Source organism: Rhodofomes roseus, assembly GCF_022264815.1.
Source record: "Rhodofomes roseus strain CIRM-BRFM 1785 chromosome Unknown C8Q71scaffold_8, whole genome shotgun sequence".
Taxonomy (NCBI): domain Eukaryota; kingdom Fungi; phylum Basidiomycota; class Agaricomycetes; order Polyporales; family Fomitopsidaceae; genus Rhodofomes; species Rhodofomes roseus.
The window spans coordinates 86697-111844 of record NW_025952964.1 but is presented as its reverse complement, the minus strand read 5'-3'; the positions used below and the strand labels follow the sequence as shown (position 1 = coordinate 111844).

The 25148-nt window shown below is 54.8% G+C and overlaps 12 protein-coding genes across 12 annotated transcripts; 8 read left to right on the top strand and 4 right to left on the bottom strand.

Annotated features, from left to right (window-relative positions):
- Positions 1-347: 347 nt before the first annotated feature.
- C8Q71DRAFT_705883 (beta-lactamase/transpeptidase-like protein) lies at positions 348-2478 on the top strand (the record flags this gene model as incomplete). The annotated part of the gene is made up of 6 exons (XM_047920470.1): positions 348-665; positions 726-967; positions 1010-1136; positions 1192-1440; positions 1492-1680; positions 1744-2478. 6 exons carry the CDS (start codon positions 348-350, stop codon positions 2476-2478), a joined length of 1860 nt encoding a protein of 619 aa, XP_047779603.1.
- Positions 2479-3430: 952 nt separating this feature from the next.
- On the top strand, positions 3431-5677 carry C8Q71DRAFT_897795 (glycoside hydrolase superfamily; the record flags this gene model as incomplete). The annotated part of the gene is made up of 8 exons (XM_047928763.1): positions 3431-3520; positions 3573-3772; positions 3829-4310; positions 4367-4566; positions 4630-4739; positions 4803-4917; positions 4970-5188; positions 5245-5677. 8 exons carry the CDS (start codon positions 3431-3433, stop codon positions 5305-5307), a joined length of 1479 nt encoding a protein of 492 aa, XP_047779602.1. The 3' UTR covers positions 5308-5677.
- An 83-nt stretch (positions 5678-5760) lies between these two features.
- C8Q71DRAFT_705894 (amine oxidase) lies at positions 5761-7748 on the bottom strand (the record flags this gene model as incomplete). Its single annotated transcript, XM_047920471.1, has 8 exons — positions 5761-5894; positions 5947-6211; positions 6286-6390; positions 6454-6510; positions 6563-6883; positions 6988-7151; positions 7207-7293; positions 7349-7748. 8 exons carry the CDS (start codon positions 7746-7748, stop codon positions 5761-5763), a joined length of 1533 nt encoding a protein of 510 aa, XP_047779601.1.
- A 1553-nt stretch (positions 7749-9301) lies between these two features.
- Positions 9302-10116, top strand: C8Q71DRAFT_753207 (HSP20-like chaperone). Its single transcript, XM_047923422.1, has 4 exons — positions 9302-9544; positions 9566-9568; positions 9610-9831; positions 9895-10116. Exons 1-4 carry the CDS (start codon positions 9398-9400, stop codon positions 9991-9993), a joined length of 471 nt encoding a protein of 156 aa, XP_047779600.1. The 5' UTR covers positions 9302-9397; the 3' UTR covers positions 9994-10116.
- A 388-nt stretch (positions 10117-10504) lies between these two features.
- C8Q71DRAFT_856763 (uncharacterized protein) lies at positions 10505-11384 on the bottom strand (the record flags this gene model as incomplete). The annotated part of the gene is made up of 6 exons (XM_047927338.1): positions 10505-10519; positions 10590-10707; positions 10771-10828; positions 10882-11082; positions 11144-11171; positions 11247-11384. 6 exons carry the CDS (start codon positions 11382-11384, stop codon positions 10505-10507), a joined length of 558 nt encoding a protein of 185 aa, XP_047779599.1.
- Positions 11385-12298: 914 nt separating this feature from the next.
- C8Q71DRAFT_906574 (uncharacterized protein) lies at positions 12299-13620 on the top strand (the record flags this gene model as incomplete). Its single annotated transcript, XM_047928931.1, has 6 exons — positions 12299-12361; positions 12433-12573; positions 12625-12731; positions 12798-12837; positions 12892-13177; positions 13245-13620. The coding sequence occupies 6 exons, from the start codon at positions 12299-12301 to the stop codon at positions 13427-13429; spliced, it is 822 nt and encodes a 273-aa protein (XP_047779598.1). The 3' UTR covers positions 13430-13620.
- Positions 13621-13637: 17 nt separating this feature from the next.
- Positions 13638-15627, top strand: C8Q71DRAFT_548885 (uncharacterized protein). Its single transcript, XM_047919286.1, has 5 exons — positions 13638-13931; positions 13990-14337; positions 14387-14591; positions 14686-15009; positions 15066-15627. The coding sequence occupies exons 1-5, from the start codon at positions 13879-13881 to the stop codon at positions 15453-15455; spliced, it is 1320 nt and encodes a 439-aa protein (XP_047779597.1). The 5' UTR covers positions 13638-13878; the 3' UTR covers positions 15456-15627.
- A 246-nt stretch (positions 15628-15873) lies between these two features.
- Positions 15874-17157, top strand: C8Q71DRAFT_706205 (Metallo-dependent phosphatase-like protein; the record flags this gene model as incomplete). Its single annotated transcript, XM_047920489.1, has 7 exons — positions 15874-16118; positions 16153-16239; positions 16296-16369; positions 16428-16507; positions 16560-16677; positions 16728-16819; positions 16870-17157. 7 exons carry the CDS (start codon positions 15874-15876, stop codon positions 17155-17157), a joined length of 984 nt encoding a protein of 327 aa, XP_047779596.1.
- Positions 17158-17744: 587 nt separating this feature from the next.
- C8Q71DRAFT_753147 (uncharacterized protein) lies at positions 17745-19117 on the top strand. The gene is made up of 5 exons (XM_047923421.1): positions 17745-17816; positions 17867-18007; positions 18058-18170; positions 18221-18260; positions 18315-19117. Exons 1-5 carry the CDS (start codon positions 17754-17756, stop codon positions 18615-18617), a joined length of 660 nt encoding a protein of 219 aa, XP_047779595.1. The 5' UTR covers positions 17745-17753; the 3' UTR covers positions 18618-19117.
- A 16-nt stretch (positions 19118-19133) lies between these two features.
- On the bottom strand, positions 19134-20276 carry C8Q71DRAFT_906570 (uncharacterized protein; the record flags this gene model as incomplete). The annotated part of the gene is made up of 6 exons (XM_047928930.1): positions 19134-19366; positions 19429-19708; positions 19759-19798; positions 19858-19964; positions 20016-20156; positions 20259-20276. The coding sequence occupies 6 exons, from the start codon at positions 20274-20276 to the stop codon at positions 19179-19181; spliced, it is 774 nt and encodes a 257-aa protein (XP_047779594.1). The 3' UTR covers positions 19134-19178.
- Positions 20277-20744: 468 nt separating this feature from the next.
- Positions 20745-22085, top strand: C8Q71DRAFT_548783 (uncharacterized protein). Its single transcript, XM_047919284.1, has 6 exons — positions 20745-21022; positions 21085-21225; positions 21278-21390; positions 21443-21482; positions 21537-21816; positions 21878-22085. The coding sequence occupies exons 1-6, from the start codon at positions 20957-20959 to the stop codon at positions 22048-22050; spliced, it is 813 nt and encodes a 270-aa protein (XP_047779593.1). The 5' UTR covers positions 20745-20956; the 3' UTR covers positions 22051-22085.
- On the bottom strand, positions 21891-23315 carry C8Q71DRAFT_897735 (uncharacterized protein; the record flags this gene model as incomplete). The annotated part of the gene is made up of 6 exons (XM_047928762.1): positions 21891-22407; positions 22467-22746; positions 22797-22836; positions 22896-23002; positions 23053-23193; positions 23253-23315. 6 exons carry the CDS (start codon positions 23313-23315, stop codon positions 22235-22237), a joined length of 804 nt encoding a protein of 267 aa, XP_047779592.1. The 3' UTR covers positions 21891-22234.
- Between the last annotated feature and the right edge of the window lie 1833 nt (positions 23316-25148).

Below are 25148 nucleotides of genomic sequence, written 5' to 3'. Positions count from 1 at the left end.
TGCCAGTTTCGAGAGGGCCTATGTAGAGCGGGGGCACAGCGCAAGTTGACCAGATCGGAATCTGGTGCTGCGGGGCACAGGCCTTCGATCGCGGTGGCTGGTCCCGCCGCTGAGTCAGCGTCGGTAACTGCCTTTTTTGTCCAATATCGGCATGCAAAAGTACGCGGCGGATCAAATCTAGATCTGATACACTTGCGCGACCACGGTCGGGATGGCCGGAGTGCTGCTGGCAGCAGCTCGCTCACGACGCGCTCCTCCCTTGAGAATTTGGCAGTCCTTTTGACGAGCACGCTGATCTGCCAAGAAGAGATGTCGATGCAGGGCACCTGCTGAACGGGAACACCGGGATGGCACGCCAGACGGCGAAGTTCCTGGTCGCGCTACTGCCAGCGATCGTCGGTCTGACCCTCCTCCCTCTATCTCGCTACCCCGCCACCGCGACCTTCTGGCGTTCTGCGACTCCGTCCTCCGAACATCCCTTCGTAGATGAGGGCCGCTGGGCCATCACACCCGAGATCGACGCGTATGCGCGGAAGGTCCTCGAGGCGGAAGGCGTCCCCGGGCTCTCGATCGCTGCTGTCCGGCTGTCTGAGGCAGGCGAGGTGCAGACCGACTGGACTGCATGGGGCCGGATGACGGAGGATGGAGAACCGGCGACCGCGGACGTAAGTGTATTCTAGCTGTCTCTCCTTTGGATATATGCACTTACAATCGTTGCACACCAGACGCTGTACAACATAGGCTCGTGTTCCAAGGCGTTCCTTGTCACGGCGCTTGGTCTCCTCATGGAGGACTATGCTCTTGGACGGAATGTCACTGCACTCCCACGCGGGATGGAGCAGTTCAACTGGGAGACGAAGATTCGGGAAATGTTCGACACGCAATCTCCTCTGATATTCGCTGACCCTTGGGCGAGGTCCCAAGCTAGCCTTCTGGATGTGCTATCGCACATGTCGGGAATAGGCAGGTAAGGTACTAGCGCTTGTCTTGTGAACGGTCATCAGCTAAGACGATCGCTTTCCTGCAGCCAAGAATTCGTTTACAGCGACATGGACTCACCTACATCCGTTCTTCAGCGCGTGGAACACCTACGACCTGCTTACGAACTGAGAGAACGATTCTCTTACACTAACATAGTGCGTACATCAGCGATTGTCAATGTTTGTGTTCACCTCAAGATCGTTTTCGCAGTTCTACACCATAACCGCGCACGTCATCGCAACCTACTCTGGCATCTCATACGAGTCGTTTGTCATTGATCGGATCTTTGCGCCGCTCGGGATGACGTCCACCACGTATGCACACGCGGAAGCAATCGCGAATGGACGGCTGAGCCATAGCTTCACCACAACCGGGAGACGCGTGCCCTTCTGGCTCGGGAACAACGCAACAACTGCATGGGCTGGTCCGGCGGGTATAATGTCGAACGTAGTCGACATGGTAAGTCACTTGAGATAATGAACGCTATACATGGGCTAAATTGCGGCTCAGAGCAAATGGCTCGCAACCTTATTGAATGGTGGCATCAAACCAAGGACAAATACCACCATTATCCCGCTGTCTGTGTACGAGGAGATGACGACTGCTCGTGCGGTCGTCTTCGGCGCCCCGCGGCATCCCTATTTGACCATCGAAGGTTACGGGATGGGATGGGAACGCCAGTCGTTCCAGGGACACGACGTACGTCTCGTTTAGGACTGCTCATGATTCAGGATGGGTCGCTGATCAGCGCAAACGCTGCAGGTTGTCAGCCACACCGGACGCATGCCCGCTCACCTGAGCGAGGTGTTCTTCCTTCCTTCAGATAGACTCGGCGTCGTCGCTCTTTCAAATGGGGACCTGCCCCAAGAAGCCTACCACAAGATCGCCATGCGTGTGATCGAAGATGCACTCGCGCTACCGCACATCGCGGACCCAGACGAACAGCCACCCCAGAACGACACGTCAACCCAGGACGAGCCTCACACCGACTCAGAGAACGCGACCGTCGTCCTCTCCGCATCTCTAGCACGATACGCAGGCACGTACGCCAATCCAGCGTACGGGAACTTCACCCTATGCGCGCCGACGACAACCTCAGCGTACTGCGCCCGCGTCCTCGCCGACTTCGCCGCCTGCGATGAGCTGCACCCACACCCCGCGCTCTACGGGGCCTACCCCCGGTTCATATCCTCGCACGTCCGCCTCACACCCAACCCTACCGAGCGCCCCCCACGTTCCGAGGACCTGGTTTGCCGCGAAAGCGTCGACATGTGGGACCTGGAGTTCACGAGCCTCTTCCCACAGGGGTACGGGCGGAACGCGACGCCGTTCGTGCACCGCGTCTTGGGTGGCATGGCTATGGATGTACGGTGCGCGGTGCACGCGGGGGTCGTCGCGGGGTGCGGGATCTTTAATGTGACGAGCGATGCTGAGAGGATGCTGAGGGAGGGGATTGTGAGCGAGGTTGCGGACGTGTGGTTCCGGAGAATCCACTGATGTCTGGAGCGGACGAGGGCGCTCCGATTCGTAGCTGAGGGTTGGCTCGAACGTCTCGGACGCGACTATCGTACGCGTTCTCGGTACCGATTCTCATTCGAGGCCTCGAACCCTTGAGGGAAGGAACTAAGTAGCTCGTTAGATCGCCGAGTAGGTGAGTACGTGACAAAACTCTCGGTGTAGCAAGCTTTGGTGGTTGACATTGTCTTTCATAGCCTAGCATTGGCGACGGCGTCGAATGTGCCGCCGGACCACGAGTACATATGTACATCGTAAGTACTCGACGGCGTATGTCATGAAGCTGCCATGAACCAAACATAGCTCTGCCTTGGCAGATGATGCATATGATTTGAAGGCGCCTATAACCATCTCGCTGTGCCCCGTCAAATTGGAGCACATGTATGCAAGTGATTTTGAAGTCGAGTCTGTATGTTGACCTTCGAGCACACATGACAACTTGGCAGACAATCCCGGTAGAACTCGCGATAGCGAGTGAAGCGTTTACAGCATCGACACGCTCAATGTTGTTCACATCCGACCAGCATCAAGTACTGACTCGCCCGCAGTTGCGTAAGCACTCGCATCAGGATCAAGCCAGCTGCCAGAAGTCTGTTACCTATGACGACGGGGAGGCATCGATGTAATACGATTTCGTCGACCGCGAGCAAACAAGACACACGCTCGTCCTTCTTAATCCGATCAAATGCGTATACGAGCCGCGGCCAAGTATGTACTGCACGCGCTGCAGTTTATGGAAGGAGATAAATCCCGCCGCTCGCCGCTGTTGTGCGATCAACCACATGCAACGACTCCACTACGCCATATGCCTCGATCGGCAGCGCGTACGTGGGAGCTCCCTGCGTGGGTGCGAGGCTGGTATATAAGCATCATGGGCTTGAGATGAATCGGCAGTAGTGACTCGCTCTGGTACCGAGTCTTGTTTCGCTTCAGCATGTTGCTCTCCTTGCTCACCGTCTCTCTCGCGGCGGGCTCCGCTCTCGCTGCTTCCACAGATGATTGGCGGAGGAGGTCCATATACCAGGTAGGGCTTAGCTTCGCGTCTGTATCGCCCGGGGCTAATGGTCTATGTACAGCTCGTGACGGATAGGTTCGCGACGTCGAACGACTCCTCTCCGACCTGTGATACCGATGACCGTGTTTACTGCGGTGGTACCTGGCAGGGTATCGTCAACAAGCTGGACTATATCCAGGGCATGGGTTTCGACGCCATCTGGATCTCACCCATCGTGGCCAACGTCGAGGGCTCGACCGGGGACGGAGAATCCTACCATGGGTGACACATGCTCACCATCTCATTCTGCGAATATCACTGATCCGTTGCTGTGACAGGTACTGGACGGCGGACCAGAATTCGCTCAACAGTCATTTCGGTACAGCCGACGACTTGGTCGCCCTCAGCTCTGCGCTGCATGCCCGCGGGATGTATCTCATGGTCGACGTGGTTGTGAACCACATGGGCGGCACGTCGGTGCCTCCGGACTACTCAACCCTCGCGCCGTTCAACTCGGAGTCGAAATTCCATCCGTTCTGCTGGATCACGGACTACAGTAACCAGACGAACGTCGAGCACTGCTGGCTTGGCGACAACAGCGTTCCGCTTGTGGATGTCAACACCGAGGACGACTCAGTCGTTGACTTCTTCAATAGCTGGATTGCGGGCATAGTGTCAAACTACAGCGTCGATGGGATCCGCATTGATACTGTTAAGCACGTTCGGCAGGACTTCTGGTCTGGCTTCGCTGAAGCCTCTGCTGTGTATACCGTGGGCGAGATCTTTGACGGCGACGTCAACTACGTCAGCCCATATACCAGTGAGTGCAGCAGTCGCTGCTGATAGGCTGGTCATCGAGTGACACGTTTCCCACAGAGGTTCTTGGGGGCGTCTTGGACTATCCGACATGGTACCAACTCACGTCAGCATTCGAGTCGACCAGTGGCTCCCTCTCCAACCTTGTCTCCACGGTTCAGCAGGCACAGTCGTCTTACGCCAATGGCGAGTTCACCGCCGGCTCCTTCCTCGAGAACCAAGACAATCCGCGTTTCCAGTCTATCACCACTGACCAAGGTGTACGTGATCTTCTAGACTAGGCCGTTTTTCGTTGTACTGTTGTACTAATAAGTCGGTCACAGTTGGTCAAGAATGCCATGTCATGGCCCTTCATCCAAGATGGCATTCCTATCCTCTACTACGGCCAGGAGCAGGGATATACCGGTGGAGGTGACCCTGCCAACCGTGAAGCGTACGTTTTCACTGATCATTGTATGGGTTCTTGATGAATGATATCGCCACTGGCATACCGCAGATTGTGGCTGTCGGGATATGTCACCCAAGAAAAGCCTCTTCTGCAGCTTGTCACTTCCCTCAACGCCGCTCGCAAAGCGGCGATCGCGGCGAACAGCAACTACTTGTCGACGGCTGTAGGTCTCCTAACACCCGCTTCCAGAACTATACACTGATACGTACATCTAGCTCACGTTCCCCTCCGTTGAGGGCTCGACGCTTGCGGTGCTAAAGTACCCGATGCTCGCTCTCCTGACAAACGGAGGCAGCAGCTCGACGCCGTCTTGGAGCGTCTCTGGGACGGGCTATGATGCCAATGAGGCCCTCATCGACGTACTGACCTGCACTACATACACGGCGGACGGGTCCGGGGGTGTGAGTATCACTGGGTCTGCGGGAGAGCCAGTAGTAAGTTGTTCGAGGTTCAATTGCAGTCATCCATGTACTGAAGCCATGTCGACTAGATCATCTTGCCTACCATCGCGTTCAACCAAACGTACTGCCAATCCCTCTCGGGCTCTTCCTAAAATCTGCGAAGCGTCGTTCCGAACGTTCCTCCTCGCATCATCCTTCGCTCTGAGATCTACCCTCCCGTCCATTTGTTTACGTCAACAGCTGGACTGAGCTTGAAAACCTTATCTCTAGCTTTGTTGTCGAGACACGCCATCCGAGCTATGGCGGTCTCGTAAATCAGTTGTTTCAGGTGGTGTTGTCTCTTCGGTTCCATGTAAGTTATCACTTTGCGCAACGTAGTCATCGTGTCAATGATGATACCAATGTATATACACTTGTGCGTTCGTGTAATGACGACCATTGAATATTGAAATCTCAAGTTGGCCGTCACGGTGGTGTTACGCTGTGGAACATAGCTAGACCGTCACCCAACGCAGCCCAACGCGCGGACGAGCGGAAGTCGTCCCGCGGCCTATCGCTTCTTCCATTGATGCCCGACCACATCAACGTGAGAAGTGGTTCGTCCCCTAGACAATGTCATACGGTCTTGCATTCTGCACGCGGTCAATGTGCTCGAGCCCGAGGCACCCTCCACCTTGAATACACTCCGCCAAAGTCAATCCAATCGCTTCGCCTTCCGTATATGCTCCATGTAGGTAACCTGCCGAGTGTTTAGCGTCGTCGACGTTCCTGTCATGCGGTACCCCACATACCAAAGTACTTGCGACTCGTCGCCTCACCCGCGAACCACAGCCTCTCATCCACGTTTGCCCGCAGGTTGCCCTGATGCTCACTGAGGAATGCCGCTGGCCAGTTCGAGTACGAGCCACGGAACAGCGGGTCGCTGTGCCAGCGCTGGAAGTAGAAATCGATAGGCTCGGGCACGTCAACCTCGGGGAACATCGTCTCCAGAATGTCCATCACTTCTGATTGGACGTACGAGTCTGGCAAGGACTCGATGCGTTTGGAGAACTCTCCCTAACAGGATATGATACGTATGTCAGCCAAGTTCTCGATAGATGCAAGGCGCCAGGCTCGCGCAGCAAACTCACCGTGACAGTGACCACGAGGATCCCGGAGCCGGGGAGGTAAGACGGATGATCAAGGCTCTGCCAGACCGGGTACCTCCCGCGCTCGTAGTCGGCGTATAGCGCCATCTGCCAGAGCGGACATGACATCGAGAACACGATCTATGGATCGATCGGGTGCATTTGACGTACCTGCGTGTCGAACCAAAACTTCTGTGGGAATTGAAGGAAGATCTTCGTGTAGGTGCCCTGCAGATCCATCGTCACGGACTGTTTCGGGAAGGCAGTGGTGCGTGCTTACCATCGACATGCTGTGGATCGCCTCTTGTTTCCAGGCGGGAAGGGGAGGAACGAACTTGACGTCGTTGTGCTGCAGAACTCCAAGGCTGAACGTACAGAGGGCGTAATCGGCGCGCAGCACACGACCGTCGGTGAGCGTAACCTTCACTTCATGCTTCGCGTTCTCGATGACGTTGACTGTTGAGTTCAGCCGGAGTTGGGATGGCCTCAATATCTCCCTCGCCTCCGCCTGTATCAACATCTTGAAGCCACGTTGGTCCACCGAGAGACGGTTCTCATAAGAGAAACCGCCAGACGCCGGGTCAAACGTGTAGTTGTGTGCCTAAGTTCGGGATGAGCGCTAGCTTGCAAGAGCGGAAATGACGTCCGCCTACGGCCTATGCGGCGAGTCATCCGCGAGGGAAGGCGACTGAGGGAGATATGCACCCATGAGGAGGCTAGCCAGGAGGTCTCTTCTGGACTTGTCCCGAACTCCCAGTCGAATTGGTAGTGTTCAGATGCCATTTGGTATCTCGACTGCGGGTACGAACCCGTGAGCGAGTAGCCACCGCGGGCTGACATGTCGACGAGCCTCTTGGGGACGCGGCCACCTGGAGCGAGACAATTTTCATCATATCAAGTCTCTGTACATCTACCACTACGCACCTGCAGACGCCACCAGTCTCTGGAAATTCTCGATCGAGGCGTCAAAGATGTCACGGAAGTCAAACGCGCCGGAGTCGTCATATGTCGCTGTCTCTCCCAATCAGTACGGTGTCTTACAATACCAGGGAGAATATGAACGCACAAATGCTACCAAAGTCGCTCAAGCGAGTCGTGACGTTGTGCTTCTTCGCCAGGGCCCACATGGGATTCTCAGCCCCATTGCCTGTCTGCGTGCCCTGCACCCAATTCGCACCGAGCTCGACAGTAAACTGCCTATCAGGTGTACCAAAAGCATGGCTCATGAGGCGACCACCGAGTTCGTCCCGCGCCTCCACTATGATAAAGTCATCGATGCCCTGTTCATGGAGGGTGCGCGCCGCGATCACCCCGGCAACGCCTCCCCCAAGAATGAGTACCGTAGCATCTTTCCGCGCTACAGACGCCTCGAGGACCTCCTGGGAGGGTGGAGCCACAGGCAGCCGGGCCGCAGAGGCGACCAATCCGAGGAAAAGGACAGGCAAGGCGAGCGTAGCGCGCAGCATGCTGGGTAGGTTGAGAGGGTGCTACTCTGAGCAGCAGCCTGAGAGGGATACGAGCCCCGGCAGAGTTTATATACACACGATAAGCCAGCGCATGTAGCATACCAGATACAGAGTTTGTACAATGGAGTCTTCGGGGCTTGCATCAACGATGTGTGGTTCTCGGTGACGCGGTGTAACACCGCTGAGCTGAACATATATGGACAATGAAACTCACCGGCAGAACGGTCGCCTGATCATCATCCTCGAAGCTACTGACCTCGCCCAGACGTGTTTTGCGACGAAACATAACACTTCGAAGTATTGCGGGTAGCCAGCACGCAGTGGGAAGCCACCGCTTCGTGGTGCGAAAGGAAGCTGCTCCGTAACCAGCCATGCCGTACCGACGCAGTCTACGTGTAAGACCGTCTCACAGACCGCCTTGCTCCGCAAAGAGAATGGAAATCGCGCCGGCAGGACACACATGAAGCCCTTGACGCTGTCTTCTCCGCCTGGTAGCGCTATGAGCCGGGCGCCTCGAGTACCAAGTACCGAGGTCAAGAGATAAGGACAGTCACTCGGACGGATCTCGAACACACCTGGAATGAGACCTCGGGTATGAGATGTTGCCTTTGAAGAGGCACCGGCCTGGTGAGTGTAGGTTCTCAGCCGTGAGGCGTTCTGTGGACGCCCAATCTTGGACCTTGAATTCCGCGGTCGTGACAGGTCGTACGACGGTACTGGACATCAACAGGAGTATGTCATTGAGTAAGTCCCACAGGAGAAGCTGCGGAGTACTGTACCAAGCGAATGTCATTGCTCCCCACAGGGTTTGGGATAATCACTGCAAGACTCGGATTAGTGGGCCATAACGATGAGAGCCGAGCAGTTCTGCACATCTTCAACAGGCAAAGTCGTCGGGATCAATGCGAAAATGTGCAAAGTCATTATGAATCGCCCCATAGAGTGAATGGTTGTGTTAAAATCAATAGCTCCGAGTCGGACATTCGCCAGGGTCAGCTCATGAGTCTCATCCATTCTTGAACAGGCGCCAACGCCACAAAGTGAGTGTTACAAATACATGTAAATAAGTAGATGTAAATCCCCGCCACCTGCAGGAAGATGATTAGAAACTGATATGACGGCATACGTCCAACCAACGTATGACTCTGCTTAGTTGCTAGTATCGTTCTTCAGTATGACCGTATGGTCTTTTCATCCCTGAACTCAACCAATTCTTTGATCCAAGCTTTCTGCCAGGTTCAGCACATCGGTGAACGGTCACCAAATTGTTGCGCTCGCTTGCCGGTGTCATGCTATGCAGTATGTCAGTGACTCTCAATAGTTTCAGTGCAGCCTATCGCGGTACGCAGAGCAGTATCGAAGGTACTCGTTTCTACCCACAACGTTCCATGTATTTCTCGAATATTGAGTATATATGACGTTGCCTCACCCAGTGACGCAACAGAATATCGCTCGTTTTCCCAAGTTTTCCATGACAATTCCGGACTGTTCGCTCAAGCGCCCGCGAGCGGTCCTCCCCATGCGTATATAAGGGCCCCTCCGCCGCCCGTCCTCCCCAAGCAGAAACACATTCACTTGAGACATCCGTTGGCTACGCTCTACTTCAACTCGCCTATACCCTCTTCTCTTCACGACAACTAACGAACTAGATGGCGCTTTCCACTTTCTTCACAGAGCCATTCTACTCCCTCGCCGACTTTGACCGCCTCTTCGACGAGGCATTCTCTGCGCGCGCTGGGGGCCAGAACAATGGCCGCCAGCTGCAGCAGCAGGATGGGTCTTCGCGTTGGCTCCGTGCAAGGTATGGATGTCTCTCACCATCTTCACCTCCACTCGTATCTGATGCTGATCACGGACGGACAGGATGGACCTGCATGAGGACAACCAGCAGAACCTCGTGACGGCGACGTTCGAGCTGCCCGGGCTCAACAAGGAGAACGTGTCGATCGACGTCCACAACGGGGTCCTGACCGTCTCAGGCGGGTCCACGGTGGAGGACAAGCGCGATGAGAACGGGTACGCCGTCCGCGAGCGGCGGGTCGGCAAGTTCTCGCGCGCGATCCCGCTTCCTCAGGGCATCAAGGTAAGCATTCCTTCCTTTCTCCTCGGTTACCGAGAACCGCCGCTGACCACGAGTCGCTTTCAGGAGGAGAACATCCGAGCATCGATGGAGAACGGCGTGTTGACCGTTACGTTCCCGAAGACGACGCCAGAGATGGCGCCGAAGAAGATCACGATTTCGTAAACGCGCATTACGGATCGCGGGGATTGCATTTGCGAACCTGGAGTACTCGGGTCGGCAGCACTTGTCTGCTGTGATTCGCTTGTAGTATTGCGGGTTCGAGCGTAATACAGACCGATTTCCTCTTGAAACACCTGCTTCCGTGTGTGAGCAGTGAACGTTTGAACAGTGGATTGGCACATGACGTCACTGGTAAATGCAGCTACTTACTACTGGTAGACTCTTGAAGTAGTCGTAGGGCGCACTGTGCGAAGTTGTGATGGTCAGTGCTCATTTCATGAAAGTGACTGGTTCGGCCCAGCTGAATGAGTGATCAGCTTATTACGCAGCCATTTGTTTAGTATCGAAGTCATTATGACACGTCCAGTCACGGTATTCATAGGGTATGTATAATTATCTATGGTTCGTGGGTCGACGACACCGACGACTCCACTGTCAGCAGCGGCACACATAGCAGTGCGATATTAGACTCGCTGCGTCCCTTTTTGCAGTGCGAAAAGCATCCTCGAGTATCCTATACATGCTGCTCCTGCGAGCAATACGACCCAATCCAATCCGAGTCAGTCGAGAATGAGACCGTACACATTCGGGGAACACACCCTGCTGAAGACGATCGGCTTCGCCCAATCGTTGTTCGGCCCTAGCAATGCACCGCTGATGGGTGAGCCAGTAAGCATAGCCAGGGAACAGAAGCAGTAGCCGGAGCCTATCCATATCCTTCAGAGCGGATTCGTGAGCAACGTAGTCAACGGCCAATGTCAAGTGATAGACGCGACACACCCGATTTCGTCCGGGCTACGGGCCGTCGAAGCTAGCGTAGGCGGGACCATTGCGACAACTGAATACATCTGCTCAGTGGTGCAGTAACGTCCATCTACGGAGCGTACGTACAGCCTCCAAAAAATACTCCATAGAGAATAGCGAACACAATGACAGCTCCGGGCGTCGTCGCAGCGAACATGACAAAGACGAGCGCGCCGGTCATCGTCGCAAGGGGGTTGAGCGTGTTGAAGGCCCCGACATTGTCGGAGATGGCGTTCTGGCGTTCGGGATTGTTCGACCAACGACTGAGGCGGCGTTGAGGATTTAAATCTAGCCAGATGTCCAGAGATCAATGACTGGACGGCGCGGACTCGAAGTGAGTGGAAATTACCGTGTAGAATGCGAGCGTCTCGGAGGGTCTAGCGACATGACGCGAGCTAATATCGGCCGGTTATCAATAGGGATCCGGAACGACGAGTTATAGATCGACAAACCATCTTCATATGGCGACGGCATGGATAGTAACTCATCATAGCCAGCGATGTTCTGTATAAGCCATGAAGAGCTCCACAATTGAAACCAGCTACATCCCAGAGCTTGAAGAACCATGATTCGAACACGATACCGGACATATTGTGACACGACTCACCAGCGACTCGGAGCCTATCACGGCTCAACAGTTCGAGGCGGATGTTCATCCAGATAGCCAAAAACATCGGTCGTTTATGGTTCACTGTGCAAGCGTACGGTGAGTATTAAGTTGTCAAGATCATGAGTGTGCTGCTACTCACTGTACTATGTACCCCATCTCGCTGACGGAGGTCCTCTTGGTATTGGACATTTGTTCCACATGCAACGGTGGGAACAAGCCAGTGTTTGGAAAGTCGGCGAACGGGGGGCGCTAGAACATCAGCATGCACACAACTTCCACTGGTACGACGGAAAACATCTTTAGGTTCGAGCTGAACTGTCGTCTGACTATACAGACGTCCACCAGACATGCTATGTGAGGTGGCGAGCGCGTACCGGTCGACACTGTCGTGTCTGTCAAGAGCCTGCGCATCGGGCGGCGTCGGTGCCGCCGGATCGGGGGTATGTGGGTCAAGTGTGGGTCGTGACTCTCGTGTCGTACGACTCGGAGGTGGGAATTACGAACAACAACCGTGAATACCGCGAATAACATGTCACCGCAGCGAATGGCACTTTGTGGTGTATTGCTGAGGATACCGCGACTGATGGGCGGCGCTCGCGCGCTCACGCTTGTCAGTACCTCGGCGATGGAGGTAAGCACCCCGGAGCAGCATAGAGCATACACATCCACAGAGCCATGGACGTAATTTTGATGTTGATCACAGCTTGGCTGCGCTCCGTCCCTACGACGATCGCCGCAAGGTCGGATCCGCTAAGATTTGCAAAGGGAATGCACGGAGTCCGGCAGTGGGGCGTCTCATTTCAGGCTGGACCCACGGCGTATAAGAAGCCATACATACCTCTCGCCAGCCTTGCAGTCTTCCCTACGTGAGCACCCTTGTACAGCTGAGCGAAGATGCCTTCCTACGCGATCATAGGTGGCTCCCGCGGTATTGGGCTGGAGTTCGTTCGCCAGCTGGTACGTGTCTGACACTTGCACAACTGCATAGCAGGAAATTACCGAGCGAGCCCATTTGACGCTTCCTACAGGCACTGAGTGGAGATAACACTGTCTTCGTGACAGTTCGCAACAAGCAGAAGTGCACGCACCTACAGGACACCATAAACAAGCTACCGCACAAGAACGTGCATGTCCTGGAGGCGGATGTAGTTGATAAGCAAGCGATCAAGGTACGTGCTCAAGCCTGTTGGAAGCTCCTCCGCGCTAAGGTGGTCTGGTAGAATGCAGCAGCTGAAGTGAGCAGGATCACGGGCGGCAGCCTGGACGTCCTGATATACAACGCCGCTCGCCTGGAGTTTGAGAATATACTTCGCGGTCTATTGGACTAGTGAGTTCCACGTCGCTCAGACTTGTTCGAGCCAACCAACCAGCGGGATTCGCGTACCGTCGACAGCGATAGCGAGGAGCAGCTTGACGAGGAGTTCGTGCAATCTGTGCGTACCTCATAAGCCGAGCGACCAGGAGCCCACGCTAACCTACCCTCTCAGCTTAAAGTGAACGTCCTGGGGCCCATCCATACCGTTAACACCTTCTTGCCGCTCCTCCGCAAGGGCGCTGTCAAAAAGATCATCATCATAGGCAGTGAAGGCGGCGAGCGCGACTTTGTGCGGCGCGTGCACCTCTCCGAGACGGCTGCGTACGGGATCACGAAGGCCGCAGAAAATATGGTCGCGACCAAGTACGCCGCAGAACTGGAGAGCGAGGGCTTCACTGTCGTTTCCGTGAGCCCGGGCCTCGTGGACGTTTCTAGCACTTACAGTGAGCTCGAGCCGCGTGCGTATACCCCCTTCCCGGATGCATGCGAGCTTGCGGACCTGATAAACTTGAATGCGTATCGCAGCGCCTGAAGGGAGCGTACCAAAGTTCAAAGTAATCGCCAAGAAGTTCTATGACGCTTTCCCGAAGACGAGGTCGTTGACGCCGCGAGAGGCCGTAGAGAGATTGCTGGTATACATCGAGAGCATAGGTCCCGCAGACTCCGGTTCTTTCAAGCCGTCTCTCGAGTTCGATACTAGTACCCAGTAGACAAGCATGCAAGTCAGGGTTGAACGTTGATACTAGTAGAGCGGCCAATTCTATGGATATGTGTCACTTTTGAATGCCATGCTTGTGCGTGGACGGAGCACAAGTGATGACATGTATATGGCGAGCTAGCATAGTATACCAGAAACAGTATACCGTGACGGTCCAGACGCGGCGTCCAAGTTTGATCCAACGCGGCCGCTACAATGGGCGCCTAAGCGATCTTCTCGTGCCATGTCATGTCACTTTACTTTAGACGCCCAGAATAATTCGTGCCCAGCAAGTTGCCAGCAAGCAACGTCGACCCACTCTCCGCCAGTTCGCTCGCTGCTTGTCCTCTGCTCCTCGCTCCGGTGTGCACACCAGCCTCCTTCATCTAGACGGCTAGGGCCAACAGTTAGCAAGGGACGGACTGTGTTTTACGGACGGTGATACCGGGCGGGCTGTGACTGATGACGCACGAGGAAAGGAAACGCTTGATTGTGTTGGTGACGGGTGCAAATGGGTGCGTAGTGATACCTTCGCTGTTCGCTGTTCCCTACATTTACGTGTGGTACATGCAGGGGCATTGGCTTTGGGATTTGCCACCGACTGCTCATCCAACTCTCGCAACGACGCCCACCAGATGCGCAGCCGTCCTTCACGTCGACGCTCTCACCGGGCGAGCCGTCCGTGGTCGAGCCTGCATGCGACTTGACGATCATCATGGCCTGTCGCAGCACCCAGCGCGCAGAAGAGGCCCGACAAAAACTCTACAACCTTCTAGATACCCATCTTAATTCGATACCCCCGAACACGCCCGAACACGAATATGCGACGGACTTCCGGATGAACGTGCGGCTCGAGATACACAGGCTGGACCTGTCCGTTATTCGGAGCGTGCTGGAGTTCTCTCAGGAGGTGTCACAAAAGTGGGTGCGGTGTTGTGCGTATGTCCGCTGTTCTGACCACGCGTATCAGGTACCCGTACATCTCACATATCATATGCAATGCTGGCCTTGCGACGTACAGCCATCTCAACTTCCTTGTCTTCTTCAAACAATGTTACGAGTCCCCACTGAAGGCTGTGAAGCACCCCATGTTCAACGTACAGAAAGCCGGAGTATTGAGCGCAGATAACCTAGGCATGGTCTGGCAATGCAATATCTTCGGCCACTATGTCCTTGTGAGTCCAAACCTTCCGTGTGTAGAGTCTTTCGGTCGCAATGATTCTGTACCGTCTTTCTTCATGAACTGGCTAATAGTAACACACCATTCAGTTCCGCTCCCTGCAGCCACTTCTCTCCGCATGGACCGCCCGAACTCGCTCCGAGCCAGCTCGAGTTCTGTGGATGTCTTCAATCGACGCGATGGCGACCTACGATCCCGACAACGACCCACAACTCACGAAGACCTCGACATCCTACCAAGCATCCAAGGCCCAGCTCGATCTCATGGTATGGGAGCTCAACAAACAGTCAAAGGCGAATGGAAGCGAAGTCATGCACTACATCATCACCCCCGGGATCACTGCGACGAATGTTGCTGCTGCGCTTCTCAGGCCGTATGTCCTGGAGCTGCTGATGATAGCGTTCTTCTACTTCGTGCGTAGCATTTCCTCGCTTCGAGGGTGTCTCCGTGCCAACTCAATTCGCTGCAGTGTCGCTTCATTGGCTCGCCCCATGTACTATTCTCGACCTACAAAGCCTCCGTCGCCGCCGTTCACCTTACTCTCACACCCTCTCGGTATATCCCGTCCACCGCCGACGCACACAGCACAACTTCCGCCAAGACGCAACCTGGCTACGGCGCGACGATGAACAGGAACGCTCAACTGGCGTTCCCGAAGTTCAGCGCCGCCAACGAGCGGTGGGGAAAGGAATACGTTCTCATTGAGCCCGTGACTGTCTGGGAGCAGCACCCGGATGAGGGCGCACGCGCTATGGACAGATGCGAGAGGTTATATCAGGCGTTTGTGGAGAAGGAGAAGGTTGGGATTCAGAATGGGCCGGCCGATGGGGCTAATGGGTGTGTAAACGGGCATGCGTGATGTAAACGATTTGTGCTCGAATGTACTAGACTAGGTAGGGTGCTAGAGTTGTTTTCGCGATGTATATTCACTTCGGGCTGTACCACTTCCCGGTGAGCCTGGATGGAAAGCGTTATGATCAAATGTTGCAGGCGTCAGTAGTACGTTGGGTGTATGACGCCAGTAGTAGAAGCGCTCATCGACATTCCTGGCCCAATCCCTTGCCAATCCCACTGCCATCCCATGTACTTCTAAGTTCTGCTCCTCCTCCCCGGACTCGTTGCACTGACCTCTTCCGTAACGGATCCCGAACTCGGATATCCAGATTCTAGAGCTCTGACCATCTGAAGGCCACCGCAAGTGCACTATCGCCAAGACTGCTGTACCTATCCCGCATACGACCAGGCTTCTCACACCTGAGACCCATCCCGAAATCGCCATGTCCCCATTCGAACCCGACAAATGGATAGAGCAGCTAATGGAGTGCCAGCACCTCTCCGAGCCGGACATGAAGACCCTCTGCGAGCGCGTGCGCTCCATCCTCATGGAGGAGTCGAACATCCAGCCTGTCTCGAGCCCGGTCACGATCTGCGGCGACATCCACGGGCAGTTCTGGGACCTGCTCGAGCTGCTCCGGAAGGGCGGCGACGTCCCCCAGACGAGCTACATCTTCATGGCACGTATGTGTTCCGTCGGGTGCGGCGTGAGGCGAGCTGAGACGTCGGCGGGCGCGACAGGGTGACTTTGTGGATAGGGGGCATTATAGCTTGGAGACGGTGTCGTTGTTGCTTGTGTTGAAGGCAAAGTGAGCGTTCGCCTCGCCGTGCTAGCGATTTGTAGTCCCTGAACGAGTTCGCTCAGGTATCCGGATAAAGTCACACTATTGCGAGGGAACCACGAGAGTAGGCAGATCACACAAGTGTACGGCTTCTACGGTGGGTGTCGCCACAGGATCTTGTGCATCATCTTTGTAAACCCCTCATGGAAGGATAGACGAGTGCCAGCAGAAGTACGGGAGCGCGCTGGTGTGGAAGGCATGTTGTAGCGTTTTTGACTTCCTAAACCTCGCTGCAGTACGTTTTTCTACTATCACACTCAATGATGTGGTCAATTGAGTTCCATTAGATCATCGACGGCGAGACATTGTGTGTACATGGGGGCTTGTCTCCAGACATTCGGACGCTAGATCAAATACGCGTCTTATCGCGGGCGCAAGAGATTCCCCATGAAGGTGCATTCTGTGGTGTGTATTCCTGACTGTATGCGCGTACCTCGGCTGATATGCCTTGAAAGACCTCATGTGGTCAGACCCCGACGAAATAGACAACTGGGCGATCAGCCCGCGGGGTGCAGGTTGGTTGTTCGGGGAGAACGTTACAAGAGAGGTACGTACAACGGCCCGCCTCGCCTCACCGCTTCACTCAGATCCGTGCAGTTCAATCACGTCAACTCGCTCAAGTTAATTGCCCGAGCGCACCAGCTCGTGCAAGAGGGCTACAAGTACTTATTCGACGAGCAGCTCGTCACGGTATGGTCCGCGCCAAACTACTGCTACCGGTGCGGCAACATGGCGTCAATATTGACGATCCGGGAGGACGGGTCGCGGGACTTCACGGTGTATGATGCGGCGGAGGAGAACGAGAGAGACAATGGGATGCGGCAGCAAAGGAAAGCGGTGAGTGATCACGTCGTGTCGGAGTATTTCGATGGATTAAGGTGCTGATGCTGGAATGGACAGGGCGCGATGTCTGCATACTTCGTGTAGTCTTGTATTTGTTCTGGTATTGTATTCATCCCGCAGCTGTATTGACGCCTCACCTTGTGCGGTGCCGACTCGGACAGGGAATTGGAGTTCTGCTACACATACGAGTCCCCTTCGGTGTCCTCAGTAGGTACAGTCTATTCTCCAACTGTGTCCATGACAAGCAACTTGTGTGATTCCCTCGTATCGCACTCCAGAAGGATGAGTCAACTAACGCTGTGAGTGCCATCTTCTACGAGAAGCTTCAGGTCATCTCTTCGGGCTCGGGCGGCCAAGAGCTAGTCACATCGCAGCCGCGCGTGTCCCGACTGGCTCCTAGGTGGACTTCGTCACTGTCCGCGACGGTCATGCTACGACCATCGTTCTCAGGCTGTCAAGGACCCACATTCAGCCCGACGTCACTGTAGGGTACTGGGTAGTCCCCACTGCCGAGCCCACGTTTCCCCGGTCGACGATGTCGCGTCCTCGCGGCACGTCCTCAACTCGAGGGCTTTATCAACTCGAGGAAGTCGTTGTCGTGGTAGGCATTGCGTCGCTCCTGTTGCCTGTTGCCGAATATGCCTACCTACGCTGTTATCGGTGCCACCCGCGGAGTCGGTCTGGAGATCGTTCGCCAGTTGGTATGTACCGTTGAATCGAGATCACCTCATGACTGACAAGTACCGTGCAGGCGGCGAACCCTGACAACACAGTTTTCGCCACGGCGCGGAACGTTGAGAAGTCTCTGCACCTAGCCAAGGTCATACAAGAAGCGCCCGCAAAGAACGTTGTGGCGTTGCAAGCGGATGTCGTGGACCACCGCTCTCTGAAGGTGGGTGCGTGAGTTGATCGATGGCGTTCGGAGGTGCTGAAGATAAGTAGGTTGCGGCGGAGAAGATTGCGCAGGCTACAGGCGGTGCCCTCGACGTTCTCATCCACAATGCTGCCAAGATGGATTACGCGAATGGAAACTTGTACCGCTCTCTGACTGAATAGTACGTGGGCTGTTGTACGATTGGGTGTACTTATTGTTCATCCATGGTAGTGAGAGCATGGACGCTCTGGATGCAGAGTTTATCGAAGCGGTATGTCATCTACTGAAGTGAAGCCCTCCGCTCGCCATGCTCACGCCAGCCCAGTTCAAAGTCAACACCCTCGGAGCCATCCACTCCGTTGACGCCTTCCTCCCCCTCCTTCGCAAAGGGTCCACAAAGAAGATCGTCATCATCAGCACCGACGGAGGCGAGCGAGACGTCGTCTGGAAGACCGGTACGACCATCCTTGCTGCATACTGCGTCACGAAGTCCGCAGAGAACATGGTCATGACCAAGTACGCCGCCGAGCTAGTGGACGAGGGCTTTATCGTCGCTGCGATCAGCCCCGGCGTCGTCGATGTGTCTGGCACTGCAGCTTCTCCACGTATGTCTGCTATCTCGTGGTAGAATGGCGATGTTGCTGACTAGACTAATTGCAATGCAGCGAGTGCGGCTGAGGTGGCTGACCTCAAGCGGGCCATAGACGGGATACGGAAGAAAAAATCGAACCAGATTGAAAAGCCCTCTACACCGGAGCAGTCGGTCAAGAAGGTGCTGGAGGTTGTTTATTCCCTGGGACCACAGGACACAGCGACCTACCGCTCTGTGCAGGGTTAAAGCTGGTTTATCATCGTACTGCTGATGACGACGCGCTGCGCGAATCTCCGCTGTCCGGTGGTTTCTGTACTATAAATGCATTGCAGTCAGACGGAAATGCCATGCGTACGTAGTTCACTGTGAGTGCCAGACAGATACACGAACCCCAGGCTTACACTGCGACAGTGAAGGCTGGGCGCCGCGTACCTGTCACCTGGTTTATCTGCGGCTCTGTGATACGGTACACGGGCACGAATCCACGCGCTCACAGGCTGCGGTTCCTAGCTCTTACACAAATTAAACTGCGGTAGTATCCGCGAGTGGCAAGAAGGTTTCAAGGTTCGACATTACTATCCTGGCTATTCCAATCAACTATAAATAGGTCATATCGAACTCTGGACATGGTTTGAAGGCCCCAGAATCGGCAGGCCCTATGATCTGAATGCGTACTAGAAGCCGCTGGAACCCAACCTGCGGCGTCAGCTGGGTCTGTGTGCTCGGGAAGGCTGCATAGAGTTTCTTCGCGAGGTCGCTGAATCTTGAGACGTCCGATTCGGACACTGCAGCAATGCCCGAGCAAATCAGCGACGGAGATTCTCATAGTGACATGAGCAAGACGTACCCGGCTCGCTGCGGGTTCCAGACGTATCGACGAAGCCCGGGCTCATGGAAACGACGGTGAAGCCCTCGTTCTCAAGCGCGACAGCGTACTTCGTCGCAACCATGTGCTCGGCGGCCTTGGTTATTCCGTATGCGGCAATCTCAGAGAGGTGTACGCGCCGCACGAAGTCGCGCTCGCCGACTTCGCTGCCTATGATGATGATCTTCTTCATGGTGCCTTTGCGAAGCAGAGGCAAGAATGCATTGATGGTGTGGATGGGTCCGAGTACGTTCACTCTCAGCTGGAGGGGAAGTTCAGTTGGCGGTCACTGAATGCATGTTAGGTGCTCACGGATTGCATGAACTCCTCGTCGAGTTGGTCCTCGCTGTCGCTGTTGCAACGTTGTCAGCTTTCTTTCTCGATCACAGGAGTCGGTCCGGAAGGACACACTAGTCTAGCAGACCGCGCAGTAAGTTGTCAAACTCAACGCGAGCTGCGTTGTATATAAAGACGTCGAGGGTGCCGCCTGTGATTCTGGCAGCTTCTGTAGCCGCGGCCTGGTGATCAACGTTAACTCATGCAGAGCCAAAGCGGTAAAAATTGGTTACCTGAATGGCCTGCTTGTCGACTACGTCTGCTTCAAGAATGTGTAGCTTCTTGTGTGGTAGCTGATTAACAATGTCATGAAGCTGCGTAGACTTCTGCTTGCTGCGGACGGTGGTAAGGACGATGTTCTCCCCATCTAGTGCCTATGCAAATGTGCATCCAGCTTCACCCCAGTGTAGTATAAAGGAGAGAAGTGCGTACTAGCTGACGAACAGTTTCTAGTCCGATGCCGCGAGACCCCCCACGACAAGGTAGGAAGGCATAGCTGCTCGCTGGCGAGGGAAGTCAATGAGATTGCGCACACCAGGTTCACGACTAATGTCTCTCAGCGATCCTTTATATTATTACCGGTCACGCCGCCTGCGGGCGGCAAGAGCCCGACATGCGCGACGGCTCCGGGATGTGGTCTCAGGCTTTGCGTTCGTTCTAGCAGATAGCCTCACCGACCTCCGAGTCCGTGTATGTAAGCGCGGAGTACTGTGTCGCCGTCACGTTCTGTTGGCAGTGGCTGTCCTCTGAATCGTGCCAGAGGTCTATCTTCAAGTTGTCCGTCCACGGTCTAGTTTATTATTGACAACAAACCCTATTCAAGCTCGGCGACTTTCAGCCTCGACTTTCGGTAGGAGTTGACAAAGACATACCTTTGACAGAGTAGCGCGTAGACCAATACTACATTATGACGGGCCAGGAGGAGGAGGACTCCTAGGTGGCCATCGTTTGCGATGGGCCACCGTGGCTCAGAGTAAGTGCTGCTTCGATCTTTCGCACGCTGTCAAGGACCCACATTACCTCCTCCCTCCAAATCTGAATAATGCGCCAACCTCGAAGCGATGTCGCGTCCTCTCGGCCCACCTGAGCCCCGATATCTATAAACTCGAAGATGCGACTATCGCAGTTGACGTCGTGTTACCACTGCCTGCCAATCTTGCTGCGATACTGAAGAATGCCTACCTACTACGCCGTCATCGGTGGCTCGCGAGGAGTCGGTCTGGAGATCGTTCGCCAGTTGGTACGTTCAATCAAGTAGACTGTGGGTGATCAGTCATCTCGAGGTTGACAGTCGCTCTGTAGGCGGCGAACCCGAACAACACGGTCTACGTGACAGCGCGAAACGTAGAGAAGTCTGTGCACCTCGTCAAAGTAGTACAGGACGCACCAGCACAGAACGTCGTGCCTCTACAGGTCGATGTCGTCGACCATCGTTCTCTGAAGGTCAGCGTGTTATCATCGTGTTAGATGTATGTGAATACTCAAGGTTCGGCAGGCCGCGGCAGAGCAAGTCGCACAGGCTACAGGCGGCGCTCTCGATGTCCTCATCCACAATGCTGCGAAAATGGATTATGCAAACGGGAATCAGTTCCGCTCGCTGACCGAATAGTAAGTTTTCCATCTGAGTATGCGAAATTTGTTGATCATCGATACCTCACAGCGACAGCATGGATGCTTTGGACGCAGAATTCATTGAAGCGGTACGTTCTTCTTAGGAAACGACGTTCCTCGTCGCGGTACTTACGATTTCCCAGTTCAAAGTGAACACGCTCGGGGCCATTCATTCCATCGACGCCTTCCTCCCCTTGCTTCGCAAAGGCTCGACCAAGAAGATCATCATTATCAGCACCGGGGGCGGCGAGCGCAACATTGTCTGGCAAGCCCGCTTGAACATGACCGCCGCCTACGGCGTCACGAAGTGCGCGGAGAACATGGTCATGACCAAGTACGCTGCCGAGCTGGTGGACGAGGGCTTCGTCGTTGCTGCGATCAGCCCCGGCGTTGTTGATGTCACTGGCACGAACCCTTCTCCGCGTATGTGTGCTGTCGTACCTCTCAAAGTGTCGTCGTAACTAACTCGGGCACCGCAATGCAGCGAGCGCAGAGGAGCTGGCTGACCTGAAGCGGATTACGGACAAGATCGTGAAGAACATACCAAACTATGGAGACAACCCGCTTACACCCGAGCAGTCGGTCAAGAAAGTGCTGGGGATCGTCCACTCGCTGGGACCGCAGGACACGGCAACCTTCCACTCCGTGCGGGGCTGAAGTCTGCGCATCGATGCACCTATGCTGACAGTCCCACGTCTCTCGAATCCCCGCTGAGTCTAGTGACTTCTAGTGCAGATGTATTGATAATACGACGAATTCTGTATCCTTCTGGTCGGACAGCAATGCACGAAGAGGTACAACGTTCTAACTTCGCTATTTCCAACGATCTTCTACTGACTGCTCATGCCAATTCTGGAGACGGCCTGAACGCTCCAGACTCGGCAGGGCCTATGTTTCGGATGTCAGCCAGGATTCGTTGAACGGCCACCTGCGTTGTAAGCAGCGCCTGCGTGGGGAAGGCAGCGAAAGTTCTTCTTGCGATTTCGTTCATCTTCGAGGCGTTCGTTTCAGACACTGCAGCCCAAGCAGGTCAGCATCGAATCTTCTCATGATCCCGTTCAAGCACCACTTACTCAACTCGCTCTTAGTATCAGAGACATCCACAAAGCCCGGGCTCACAGAGACGACAGTAAACCCCTCGTTTTCGAGCGCGACAGCGTACTTCGTCGCTACCATGTGTTCCGCAGCCTTGGTTATCCCGTATGCGGCCATGTCAGAAAGGCGCGCACGCCGCACGAAGTCGCGCTCGCCGCCTTCAGTGCCTACGATTATGATCTTCTTGGCAGTGCCTCTGCGGAGGAGCGGCAAGAACGCGTTCACGGTGTGAATGGATCCTAGTACATTCACCTTCAGCTGGAGCGAGAGTTTAGCCGTCCGTCGCTGATTGAATCTCAGGTACGCACGGATTGCATGAACTCCTCGTCGAGTTGGTCCTCGCTGTCGCTGTTACACCATTGTCAGCTTTCTTTCTCGATGAGAGGAGTCGGCCCGGAAGGACGTACTAGTCTAGTAGACCGCGCAACAAGTTGTCGTACTCGAGGCGAGCCGCATTGTATATCAAGACGTCGAGGCTGCTGCCCGTGATATTGCCAGCTTCAGTTGCCGCGGCCTGGTAATCAACGTGAACACAGGCAGAACGAAAGCGAGCATCCTTGATACCTTGATGGCTTGATGGTCAACTACGTCGGCCTCAAGAATGTGTACGTTGTTGTGCGGTAGCTGATTGACGGTATCATCTAGGTGCGGGGACCTCTGCTTGTTGCGGACGGTTACCAGGACGATATTGTCTCCGTCCAATGCCTACACAGACGGATAGGTGAACTTTTACCTTACATCGTCTATGTCAGAGCGAGACTTACCAGCTGACGAACGAATTCCAGACCGAGCCCGCGAGAACCGCCTATGATAGCGTAGGAAGGCATGCTTGCTCCGGGTTGCTGATGAGTAAGTCAATGTTGCAAGTCGTGCCGGATTGAAGGACTGACCTTGGTATTGTTTTCGACTATGCCGCCAGAGTAAGTCACGACAAGAGCGATGATGTGCCAATTCACGCTTCATCGCCCTCTTTATACAGCCCCCCCCCCCCCCCCCCCCCGCTGATTACATGCAGGCGAGTCAAACTCTTTGCATCATCGTCTCCCGCAATTGTTCCAAATGGGCTTCCGCATCTGTGCGTGAGTCAGCGTTCCCAGTGCGGTTGTGTTCGACGTCCTCTAGTGGGCGTCTAGCTCGTTAAAGGACGATCGACAGTCATCGCTGGCAGCTCCAGTCATATGCATGTCGACAACGAGTTTGTCAATCAAGCACACGCCCATCAAAAGTGTACAGACTTGCAGCAGGCTCCTTTCGTGCTGTTCACCACAGCTATGCCGTACGGGAACGATCGACCACTACGGATGCAATGCGCCTGCACCCACACACATAAGTATAGCCCTCGTAGAACACAGAATGCAGGCAAGTACCGAACCGCAAGCATACAACCCGTATTGCCAGGCGACCTAATAGTAAGTACGTCATTCCTCGCTATCATGACTCATCGAGGCTGACTCCGTCAAAGGGGTCTCGGTGCCAAGCCTACGGGGTGTATGTGGGTCATCCCCGTCGACATAGCCTTCTCGTAGAGTCGTACTGCATGAATAGTTGGCAGGAATCGTAAGTATCCACTTGCCCGTGCCTTGTGCACCGTCGCGTACATCCCTTCTCCAGCCCCTTGATGTTCGCTTCAGGCGCTACAAGGTACATTCATGGTCAGTCTCTTAGGGCGGACCGGGGAAAATACCACAGCGAGACCCTCGTTCTCCAACGCTGTCCGTACTTGGTCACCACCATGTTCTCAACAGCCGTGGTGATTCCGCCGTACGCCGCTGTCTCTGCAAGATGCACACGCCGAACAAAATCGCGCTCACCTCCCTCGCTCCTACAACTGTAAGGTACGGAGTCCACGGATATAACAATCATGAATTCGACGAAGTGAGTCGTGTATCCTGTATTCGCGATGATTAAATCTCATATCACTCACAGTGCGCTGGCGCCGATAATCATATAGCAGTCGAACTAGTCAGTGTACCGACCCTTGTGGCTAGCCGAATGTCTTTCAAAGCCACAGGATAGACTCATTGGACGGGCATGAGCCCTATGATTGGTAAGTAATAGTAGCATCCTTGCAGGACCTCGTCAGGGAATACGCCCCGTGTTGTGTTCGAGTCATGGCAAGTTCGAGTTCTGGCAAGTACTAAGCCTGCCCTCTTCCAGGAGGCAAACACAGCTCATATCAAGAAACGTTGTGGACTATGCCGTGTTTTTGTTATGCCATCAACATACGTAGACGGTTTGACATCCGTTCCCAATGCACCCGCTGAGTGAGAGGACTGCTTGCTGCCAGTCGGGTTTCACCAATTCCCGTTGAATGATTGCTCACCGATGACTTTATTCACACAGATTGCCGGTGCGTACTGTGCCAGAGCGACGCAGAAGCAAGTTGGACTCTGCACGTTCGAATTCGTCGTTCGTACAATGTTCATAGTAACTTACATTCAAAGTCGCTATGATCCCGTGATGCAGGTTCGGGCACACCTCGGGCCCGAGGCGTCGCTGATTGGCTGAGTGGCACGGGTAGGTCTGCTCGTCCACCAGTCTGGGTCATCCACTCGGTCACACTAACCTAGCGGTGCTACACTAGATGACAATCACCGTGGCTTCACCGTCGGGCAGGGGCAGGTCCTCATACACATCCGCCCGGTCGCCATAAACCGAAT

What these genes read in the sequence shown, in the direction of transcription:
- C8Q71DRAFT_753147 (XM_047923421.1), top strand. Translation starts at nt 17,754, where the DNA reads ATGCCTACCTACGCTGTTATCGGTGCCACCCGCGGAGTCGGTCTGGAG. An exon ending in TGGACCACCGCTCTCTGAAG is followed by an intron (nt 18,008 to 18,057) that starts GTGGGTGCGTGA and finishes GAAGATAAGTAG; the next exon opens with GTTGCGGCGGAGAAGATTGC. An exon ending in TACCGCTCTCTGACTGAATA is followed by an intron (nt 18,171 to 18,220) that starts GTACGTGGGCTG and finishes CATCCATGGTAG; the next exon opens with TGAGAGCATGGACGCTCTGG.
- C8Q71DRAFT_548783 (XM_047919284.1), top strand. Translation starts at nt 20,957, where the DNA reads ATGCCTACCTACTACGCCGTCATCGGTGGCTCGCGAGGAGTCGGTCTG. An exon ending in TGGAGATCGTTCGCCAGTTG is followed by an intron (nt 21,023 to 21,084) that starts GTACGTTCAATC and finishes GTCGCTCTGTAG; the next exon opens with GCGGCGAACCCGAACAACAC. An exon ending in TCGACCATCGTTCTCTGAAG is followed by an intron (nt 21,226 to 21,277) that starts GTCAGCGTGTTA and finishes AAGGTTCGGCAG; the next exon opens with GCCGCGGCAGAGCAAGTCGC.
- C8Q71DRAFT_548885 (XM_047919286.1), top strand. Translation starts at nt 13,879, where the DNA reads ATGACGCACGAGGAAAGGAAACGCTTGATTGTGTTGGTGACGGGTGCA. An exon ending in TTGGTGACGGGTGCAAATGG is followed by an intron (nt 13,932 to 13,989) that starts GTGCGTAGTGAT and finishes TGGTACATGCAG; the next exon opens with GGGCATTGGCTTTGGGATTT. An exon ending in TCTTCGGCCACTATGTCCTT is followed by an intron (nt 14,592 to 14,685) that starts GTGAGTCCAAAC and finishes CACACCATTCAG; the next exon opens with TTCCGCTCCCTGCAGCCACT.
- C8Q71DRAFT_753207 (XM_047923422.1), top strand. Translation starts at nt 9,398, where the DNA reads ATGGCGCTTTCCACTTTCTTCACAGAGCCATTCTACTCCCTCGCCGAC. An exon ending in CGCTTCCTCAGGGCATCAAG is followed by an intron (nt 9,832 to 9,894) that starts GTAAGCATTCCT and finishes AGTCGCTTTCAG; the next exon opens with GAGGAGAACATCCGAGCATC.